This window comes from Phalaenopsis equestris, unplaced genomic scaffold (assembly GCF_001263595.1).
Source record: "Phalaenopsis equestris unplaced genomic scaffold, ASM126359v1 Scaffold207821, whole genome shotgun sequence".
NCBI lineage: Eukaryota > Viridiplantae > Streptophyta > Magnoliopsida > Asparagales > Orchidaceae > Phalaenopsis > Phalaenopsis equestris.
Genome location: NW_018227122.1, coordinates 2,524 through 12,704, shown reverse-complemented (window position 1 = coordinate 12,704; position 10,181 = coordinate 2,524). Strand labels below are relative to the sequence as shown.

At 35.2% G+C, this 10,181-nt stretch overlaps 1 protein-coding gene across 1 annotated transcript; it reads left to right on the top strand.

The window, feature by feature from the left end:
* Positions 1-263: 263 nt before the first annotated feature.
* On the top strand, positions 264-8,186 carry LOC110036523 (heat shock 70 kDa protein, mitochondrial). The gene is made up of 7 exons (XM_020740989.1): positions 264-440; positions 2,601-2,677; positions 2,775-2,853; positions 3,163-3,729; positions 4,026-4,646; positions 7,143-7,557; positions 7,703-8,186. The coding sequence occupies exons 1-7, from the start codon at positions 366-368 to the stop codon at positions 7,900-7,902; spliced, it is 2,034 nt and encodes a 677-aa protein (XP_020596648.1). The 5' UTR covers positions 264-365; the 3' UTR covers positions 7,903-8,186.
* The last annotated feature ends 1,995 nt before the right edge of the window (positions 8,187-10,181 follow it).

The following is a 10,181-nucleotide window of genomic DNA, read 5'->3' as shown; positions in this document are numbered from 1 at the left end:
GTTGGCCGCTTTGGTTCAACTTCCCTGGGTTGGCTCGTCATGGTTTAGTCTCCCTGGCTTGCCAGAGTCATGCAAGCAGGATAAAAAATGTGCATTCCAATGCCTCATATAACTATGTTTTTTTCAAGAATAATTTTTCATTACTACAAAATATAAAAAAATAATAAAATTAATTTTCTCAAGAAAGCTAATACTAAAATTTTAAATTATTATACCGGAGAATAATATTTAAATTTTAATTGTGGCTCATATGTTTATTTAGATATTCAATTTCCAGAAGTCTCTATACCATTCACAGGGCCACAGGCGAAGCGCCTCTAAAACCCTAGAAACCCTGCGTGCTGTTACACTGATCGGAGTCGGAGATGGCAACAGCTGCGTTGATCCGGAACTTTAGGCGGCGAGAGCTGTCGTCTCCTCTGATTTCTCATCTCAGATCGGTAAGCTCACGTCTCTATACCTCTTTTCTGCTTACGATTGTCCAGTTCCTGTATAATTTTTGTTTCCTTTATTTCCTTGCAGTAGATTTAGCTTCTGTGCTTTGTATCTGATTGTAGATTGTTTTATTGTTTTTGATTGTTTGATCAATGATTCTCTTTGTGGATGCTGCGGTTGTGATCATATTCGATGTTTAATATCTTTAGTTATTTTATTTTTTGATGAAGGCTGACAAAATTTACGTTTAGATAGGTTCTATAATTTTTGTTTCCTTTATTTCCTTGCAGTAGATATAGCTTCTGTGCTTTGTATCTGATTGTAGATTTTTTTATTGTTTTTGATTGTTCGATCAATGTTTCTCTTTGTGGATGCTGCGCTTGTGATCATATTCGATGTTTAATATGTTTAGTTATTTTATTTTTTGATGAAGGCTGAGAAAATTTACGTTTAGATAGGTTTTCTTTCGAGCTGGTCATGGAACTTTTGGGTTCATTGGCACCCTTCTTGCATAGCATGCTATGCAGACATTTTGCTATGACTGATGCATTAGAAGCAATTACAAGATTTGGACATGTAATTGTAGTTATGGGAGAAATTTGTTGAGGCGTGTTAGTGGCTGGAATTTTCTTAGGAATAGAGATTTATATATATTGAAATGTGTTTTATGCATAAGGCACAAATGGAATTAATCTTCTTTTAGTTTGATACGTTAAAAAAGCACTGATTTCTGTTTCTCAAGGGCATGAAATTTATTTGGGTTGATGTGTATTCGTTAGTTTCAATTTTATTATCTGCAAATTAGACAAAAGATTGGTGTGGATGTGGGAGTTTTTACTGAAGTTTGCATTTTTAGAATCGTCCTTGAAAAAAATTATGTTTTTTTTTTGTTTGTTTGTTAAGGAATTGTAACTGTGGAATGTTTGCCAAAATACATATGCTCTATGAGTGATTTATATAGGAAAAAATGGGGGATGCGTCTTCTTGGTGAAATAAACACTCGAAGGGAATAATGTAAACGATATATTAAATTTTTTGTCTACCAGGCTGATGAAACAACACGTTTGTGCAGGTTGTAGTAAATGCGAATACAATGAAAGTCTTTCCATGATAATGTTGTAAATACAAATTCAAATGATTTTTATAATTGCTTTTGATATATTTTCATTTACCGTCCCTTGCATTTTATGATAACAAGACTAACGCACCATTCATTACCTACAAATTGATAATGTTTACCATATGTTAAACATCATTAAAAATGCTACATAAAATTGTCCATAAACAATTCTAAAATATTCACATTTGGTTTCTAGACATGAATTCGTTACATGATGTTATAAAATCATCGATTGTACTTATATCATGACAATTTTAAAATATGCGGTACCAAAGCATGTAATACTCGGCATTGCCATGATAAAAATTCCCAGATGAACATGTATAAGGTGTAAGATCAATAGAATATTTATCCATATTACAATGCCGTACTTATGTCGGGCCCTGTCAATCTCTCTGTTCCATATTTCGGTCTTGTTAATCTCATCGACACCATGAATTTATATATTTGAACCCAATCTACACATCTTTAGCCATGTATTTATTTTGTCTTATTTTTTGGAAAATTGGTTGGAAATTCGGTCTCGTTAATGTATTTGTGTCAGGGGTGGAACCAGATTATGTCCCTAGCATACAATCGCCCACCTTGGAATTTGAGATTTCTCTATTTATAAGTAGTAAAATTTAATATTTTTTTATACAGTTCACGTAATTTAGTAGCTTTTTTTGGCAATACTTGAGAAAAATCAAACATGTTGTGATTTTGCCCACCCAAAAAATTGAAGTTGGTTCTGCTCCAGATCTGTGTGCTAATTACCCATTTAGTGTTGCTTTTATACGTATGCTGTTGCATTTTTATGGCAAGTTTTTGACGCGAAGTCATGCCTTTTAGTTTGTATTACCAATTAATGTGGCATTTTTGCTGTTTTGTAAATTTCAGTTCCATTCCATATCTTTTAAATATTGCTAGAGTAGTGTTGATAGGAATGTTGGTGCTTTAGAATAAGGTTATCTTGAAACTATTTTACTCCAATTAGTATTTTGCTTTCAGCTGTTTCAATTTTAGGAATAACATCATTGGTGAGCTGATCATGTTTTTTACACAGTTTTCTGGAATCACCAAGCCAACTTGGATTAGTTCTCCTTCCAGCAGCAGATGGGCAAGTTTTGCTAGACCATTCAGGTTGTTTACAAACTCCTTTATAGATTGTCATATCCAATGAAACTACACAAGATCCCCTCTCAATAAACCACTTTCTGTTTTCGTGTTTCCTATTCAGCTCAAAGCCTGCTGGGAATGATGTAATTGGGATTGATTTGGGAACGACCAACTCTTGTGTGGCTGTCATGGAGGGCAAGGTTGGCCTTTTACATGCTTATTCAGAGTGATATATTTATGGAGAAAAGTGTCAAAATAGCCCCCTGACTCGTTACAAGCGGTTATTTTAATCTCAAATTCTATAAAGTTTCAATTTAGGCTCGGGCTCTTTTAATACAGGCTGAAATACTCTAAATGGAGGACCAATTCAGCTCCAATTTAAAGTGGGGACTAATTTGACACTTTTATTAACTCTTGGACTAAAACAACCTGATTTAGGGCAACTTTTGTCATTTAACTCTATATTGATGTTATCTAAACTCTACCCTTTCAATATTTGCCTGTTGCAGAATCCAAAAGTCATTGAGAACTCTGAAGGAGCACGTACCACACCTTCAGTCGTCGCTTTCAATCAAAAGGGCGAACTTCTTGTCGGAACTCCTGCAAAGCGACAGGCCGTGACCAATCCGTTAAACACAGTTTTTGGAACCAAACGATTGATTGGCCGCCGTTTTGACGACCCTCAAACTCAGAAAGAGATGAAGATGGTTCCTTATAAGATTGTTAAAGCTCCCAATGGCGATGCTTGGGTCGAGGTTAATGGACAACAGTATTCCCCCAGTCAGATTGGCGCCTTCATTTTGACGAAGATGAAAGAAACTGCCGAAGCTTACCTTGGAAAATCAGTTTCAAAGGCCGTGATAACTGTTCCCGCTTATTTCAATGATGCTCAGCGGCAGGCGACGAAGGATGCCGGGAGAATCGCCGGCCTTGATGTCCAGAGGATCATCAATGAACCAACTGCTGCTGCTCTTTCTTATGGGATGAATAACAAGGAGGGTCTCATTGCCGTTTTTGATCTCGGAGGTGGAACTTTCGATATTTCTATATTAGAAATTTCAAATGGCGTGTTTGAGGTTTGTTTTTCTCAACGGCTGTTCGGGATCACTTCTATTTTTTGTTTGTTATTTTTCAATTTTATTTTGTTTTACTTATGTTTTTTTGAAATAGAATATGTTTGGTTGCAATGCTGATTTTTGAAACACTTAAAACACACAAAAGTTGTTTTGAGCGTTGGAAAGTCAAATTGATCTTTTAGAAAAAAATGGAAAATAAAAACATGTAAAAATAAAATTTTTATGCTCTTAGCGCGAATATGGAACTTTATCGATGGGAGGGTGATATAAGTTTCTCCATTGCATGCCATTTTCAGGTTAAGGCTACAAATGGCGACACCTTTTTAGGAGGAGAAGATTTTGATAATGCATTGTTAGAGTTCTTGGTTAGCGAGTTCAAGAGAACGGAGGGGATTGATCTCGCACAGGACAGGTTAGCCTTACAAAGGCTTCGTGAAGCTGCTGAGAAGGCCAAGATTGAACTTTCTTCAACGTCGCAGACTGACATTAACCTCCCCTTCATAACAGCTGATGCATCAGGAGCGAAGCATCTTAATATTACTCTGACAAGATCTAAATTTGAGTCCTTGGTCAATAGTTTGATAGAGAGGACTAGAAATCCATGTAAAAGCTGTTTGAAGGATGCAGGAATAGCTTCTAAAGATGTAGATGAGGTTCTTCTCGTGGGAGGTATGACTCGAGTGCCTAAAATCCAGGAAATAGTTCAGGAGATCTTTGGGAAGGTACCAAGCAAAGGTGTAAATCCTGATGAAGCTGTTGCATTGGGAGCCGCCATTCAAGGTGGGATTCTCAGAGGAGATGTGAAGGAATTACTTCTCTTGGATGTGACTCCGTTATCTCTTGGAATTGAGACTCTTGGTGGTATTTTTACCAGATTGATCAACAGGAACACTACCATTCCTACAAAGAAGAGTCAGGTGAGTTCGCACTTTTTTGCTTTTCTAATAGGAAAAATTATATATACATCACTTAATTCCTACGTTTTTACAAATTTACATTGTCTATGCATTAAGAAGGTGTATTTCACGTTATAAAAGTTTGCGTGATATGAAAGATTTGGGCGGTGTAAATTTAAAAGGCAAAATTTTGGTGTTAGATATATAATTACATAAGAATTTGGAGGTATGTATGTAAATGCCCTTTTATAATATTAAAGTTTTGGACGCTCTTTAACAGGTATTTGAGCTACTGGACTCCTTTATGATTCCTCTTTGTTTTTTTAGTTCAAATCTTTCTAGTTTCTAGCCAGCACTAAAGACGCTCATCTCAAATTCCAGACCTTTTTTGTTCTTGCAGTATTTTTTTGTGATTCGAGAGACATTCCAATCATTATTTATGTTGTTTCTTTCTTTTTTGCATTTTATCATAATTAGGCCCGTTATATTATATGGATCTACACATTGAGTGTAAAAAAGCCATTGATATTAAATCTAAATATGATAAAAATGAGATTGTTTAGATGGATGTTTGATAAAAGTGTGAAGGATAAATTACTGCAGAATTATACTATAAGAAATAATGGAGTGATATCTATTGAGGATAAGGTGATTGTAAATATACTTATAGTTAGTGTATTTACAATGATATATTATAGATTGTAAATATTACATGCTTGACGAAGAGTAGAAAATGCACCCATTTGATGAGTTGATAAAGTTAGTGTGAGAAGATTATTAAAAATGTTTTACTAACAATTGGTTTAACATCTTGGACAATAATCAGTAACGAATAATGAATGAATATTAAGAATTAATTACATTGATCTTAAATAGTTGGGATAAGGTAATGATATTGAACAACTGTTAAAACTAAATTATGCTAGAAGCTGAATTTTTTCTATTTATTTCCTTTTCATAATTTTGATTAGGGGAATTTAGATACATAGCACACAACTCTTATGTATTTACATATGTCACATCTAAGCTTTAGTATCTTCACACAGCACTCAAGTTTTTAATATCACATTATAGAAAGCACTAGAATTATGTATGTAAATATGAAAGCTGAGGGTGTGAGATATGTAAAAAAATTGTATCTACTTTTGTAAATTTCCCTTCTGTGGGCATTCACGAGATGCGTACAACATGGTTGCATGCTTCACAATCTTTGGTTTCAATTATATATTTTGGTCTGGCATTTCATAGCATTTTATACTCAAAAACACTAAATCTTTCTTCTGTTGTCTTGGACAAAATAACTTTTTTTTCTGGACAAGTCTGGCTGGTTTTTTAACACGTTAATGTACTGGATTTTACCCGAGTAAAGTTTAATAAGGACGTCCTGAATAGTTTCGTTTCAGTTTTTTATCTGCTGTTTGGCAGATTAAATTAGCTATTCCGTGTTTTAAGCTGATAGCACTAGAGTTCTTTCTGTTCATATCTTTCATTTGGAAGATTTACATAGGTAGCACTCAATTCTTATGTATTTTCATATATAACGCCTAGGGATGTAAACGAGCCGAACACGAGCGAGCCCGGGCTCAACTCGTGTTCAGCTCATTAAAAAATATCATTGTTTGTGCTTGCCTCGTTTATATTTCGAACACAAAAAATTTGCTCGTGTTCGGCTCGTTTGCTTAATGAGCCGAACAGGAGCTGTTTGCGAACAAAAAACTTTTTTTACGTAGTCATGCATGCATTTGTTAGGGGTGTAAACGCGTTGAGCTTGAGGGAGTCCAGACACGACTTGTTAAAAAATATCATTTTTTGTGTTCAGCTCGTTTATATATCAAGCTCAAAAAATGTGTTCGTATTTGGCTTATTTGCTTATTAAGCCGAGCACGAGCTGTTCATGAACAATGAACTATTTTGATAACCCTAGTCACCCAATCTTAGAATATTTATTTAAATATAATTTAATATATTTTTATTCTATTTTTAATTAGTAATTTTAATTGATTATAAAACTTTGTAGCCTTGTAGTCAATTAAATTATTTAAAAATAATACTCATTAGGCTCGTTTGCTTAGCGAACAAATCAAACGAGCTACTTAACGTGTTGAACACGAGTTGTTCGCAGACAAAAAGCCTTTTTGACAGCCCTAATAACGCCTAAACTTCAACTTTTGCATACGTGCTACCTCACCTATGCTTTAAAAGGTCTTTCACTTTTTTTTTAAAGGTAACATAGTGGTACTTCTGATGTGTGATATGAAAGATTTGGGTGGCACAAATATATAAAATGTATAAAGCAAAGTATAGGTGTTAGATATGTAAATATGTAAGAACTCGCTGGTATGTATGTAAATGCCCTCTTTCATTTTTCTCTTGTTCAATGAATACAATCAATTTTTTGCTCTATATATGCCTGATTTTATTTTTTTACCTGGCCATTTTTGTCTGCACATTCCATTGAGCTACAAATTCCTGCTTGTCATTGATCGAAGTACTCTTTTCATCTTATATTCATCTCAGGTGTTCTCCACTGCAGCTGACAATCAGACCCAGGTAGGTGTCCGTGTCCTCCAGGGCGAGCGTGAGATGGCTTCCGACAACAAACTCCTTGGCGAATTCGAGCTTGTTGGCATTCCTCCAGCACCGCGAGGCTTGCCCCAGATCGAGGTGACGTTCGACATCGATGCAAATGGAATTGTAACCGTCTCAGCCAAAGATAAGGCGACCGGAAAGGAGCAGCAGATCACCATTCGGTCCTCCGGCGGCCTTTCGGAAGACGAGATTGAGAAGATGGTTAAGGAGGCCGAGTTGCACTCACAGAAAGATAAGGAGCGAAAATCCCTCATCGACCTCAGGAACAGCGCCGACACGACTATTTACAGCATCGAGAAGAGTCTGAGCGAGTACAGGGATAAGATCCCGGCCGAGGTTGCATCTGAGATCGAGTCATCCGTGGCTGAGCTTCGTCAGGCGATCGCCGGAATCCCTCATCGACCTCAGGAACAGCGCCGACACGACCATTTACAGCATCGAGAAGAGTTTGAGTGAGTACAGGGATAAGATCCCGGCCGAGGTTGCATCAGAGATCGAGTCATCCGTGTCTGAGCTTCGTCAGGCGATCGCCGGTGATGATATCGATCACATCAAAGCAAAGCTCGATGCCGCCAACAAGGCGGTTTCGAAGATCGGACAGCACATGTCCGGAGGAGCAGCCAGTGGTTCTCAGGGTGGTGGTGATCAACAACCTCCAGAGGCAGAATACGAGGAGGTGAAAAAGTAAGGTTTTTAAGGGTGGATCCAAGTTTTAATTCTCTCTTTTTTTTTTCCCCGCGTAATTAATTTCATAGCACTTAACTGTTTTGCTTAGAATGTTAGATCCAATATTTGTGCAATTTGCTTAATTATCCTTTGCAGTTGGCAAATGTTCATATAAACTTGTTGTGGTTGCTGCCTTAGCACGGCATTTTATGACTCTCATCTGAGTTTTTATTTTATTTATATATGTGTAACACTGCTTTGGATATGGCTCCTGCTAAATAATCCATGTCCCCTTCTATATGCAAATTTGTTTTATTTGTGATGATTTGCTAAATAATCCATGTCCTTTTCTATATGCAAATTTGTTTTATTTGTGATGATTATTAGGTTTTGATCCATTCCTGGAACTCTGAATACACATTTTAGCTGTTGCAATGCTCTATTCCGAGACTTTCTGAGATTTTACATGTTAATATTGTTCCTTCTTCTGGGAGTAATACGCTATTTACATATCTGTCATGTAAATAAACTTAGATTTTTACATATTTATACATGTAACACTTGCATGCATATTCAATTTCATATAAAAATATCATCACTTTTCACATTTGCTCAGACTGAAATGTATCTTTTTAGGCTTATGTTTTAATATGTTGTGATGCTAAAGTGTAAAATATGTAAATATTTAATTATGGTGTTAACTACCTTTTTCTTGTAATGTAATTAAACTAATTACTGGTTACTTATCATTTCATTGCATGGAGTAGTTTACTGACTGTACTGCTCATTTGTTGTCATGAGCCAAGCATGCATTTTGTTTGATATATAAATGATTTTGGTGGGTATTAATGTATAGCAGGTAAATATCTCATGACATTATTATTTGACAATGTTTGTGATTAATGCATAAAATGCATTGATTGAAAATATATTATATTAATTATGATGCTAGATTCAACTAATTAAGCTTGATTAGTATTGTTCCAGTTGTCTAATTATAAAAGAAATCACCAGCATGCATGAAAAGTGCCACATATTAACTTTTGTTACAAATGTAAATATGAAATTTTAATTGGTATGTATGTAAATTTGACAAATTTTGAATTGCAAATTACAAAGCCCACCCTTGTCACATTATAACATGACTGCCACAGCAATTTAATGTTGGGGAAACTGAAACTGAGAGAGGTCAGTCACCTTTTTACAGTTTCTATTAGCTCACACTGAGCACGAAGATATAAATGCCCAAACTTATGAATGCGGTGACAAACTTTTCATCATTCACCCGGTGCCATCTATAGCCCGCATTAAATTTTCCTTTTTTCAGGACCTCTCTGCAAAAATTAAAAATTAAAATAAAAAATTACATTAGGGTCCATATGCTGAACTTAGATTTAGTTTATCAAATGTCTCTTATTATTTAAATGTGCAATATTAATCCCGGAGTTTGTAGATGTGTCAGAATTGTACTCTATTATTTTAAAATTAAATTGTAATAGTCTTCTACATGGAGACTAAAATGATCCCATTTAATTAGTTGGAGACTATTTGGATGCTTAACTTTATTATCTAAATAGTATGTTGGTTCGACTTTAGGCTCGATTGGTTGCTCAATGGTTTCAACATTGCTCTAGATGGCATGCATCTCGAGGTAATTTTCGAGGAGAAAACATTCCAACTTCTCCTGGAACTCTGATTTCAGAAAAATTTGTCAAACTGACCAGCTTGACTAGATGGACTAATCAATACTTAAATTAGTCTATTCCCCACATCAAAACATTAAATCACCTTTGATTATTTTTTTGAGGCATAATTGGAAAGTGAAATAAATTTTAAATAAGACATGCTTATAGTCAGATTAAGCGTCATGGTAAAACAAATCTAAGAAATCCAAGATCTCCTAATTTCGACATCATATAGACATTAGAATGTTCATCGAGCACAATCCGATCAAGGAGATATCTTTGGGTCGTCTGGTCAAGAGTGATCTGGATTACTTCCATATAGAGCTCTACCCCTTCATGAGAAGGGGGACTAGGCAAGCGGAAGTTTAGAGTCCACAGAAACCATAACAACATCATCCATCGCCGGCCACCGCTGCCTTGAAAATATGTTAGTGGTTATGTTATTCAAACATGATCTCAATCAAGATTGATTATTTTGTTATAAGATTATATAAACTATCATTTATTTCTAAAATTTATTTTATTTGTAGAAATAGTCTTAATATATAAGTAAAAAATTATATAATGTACTTTCTTGTTAATGAGTAATTACATTTTAAAACTACATAAAATAAAA

Bases quoted from the DNA above. Each gene is read 5' to 3' on its own strand.
- LOC110036523 (XM_020740989.1), top strand. From the start codon at position 366: ATGGCAACAGCTGCGTTGATCCGGAACTTTAGGCGGCGAGAGCTGTCG. The intron at 3,730-4,025 runs GTTTGTTTTTCT...TGCCATTTTCAG, and splicing joins TTTCAAATGGCGTGTTTGAG to GTTAAGGCTACAAATGGCGA. The intron at 7,558-7,702 runs CTGAGATCGAGT...CCGAGGTTGCAT, and splicing joins GATCCCGGCCGAGGTTGCAT to CAGAGATCGAGTCATCCGTG.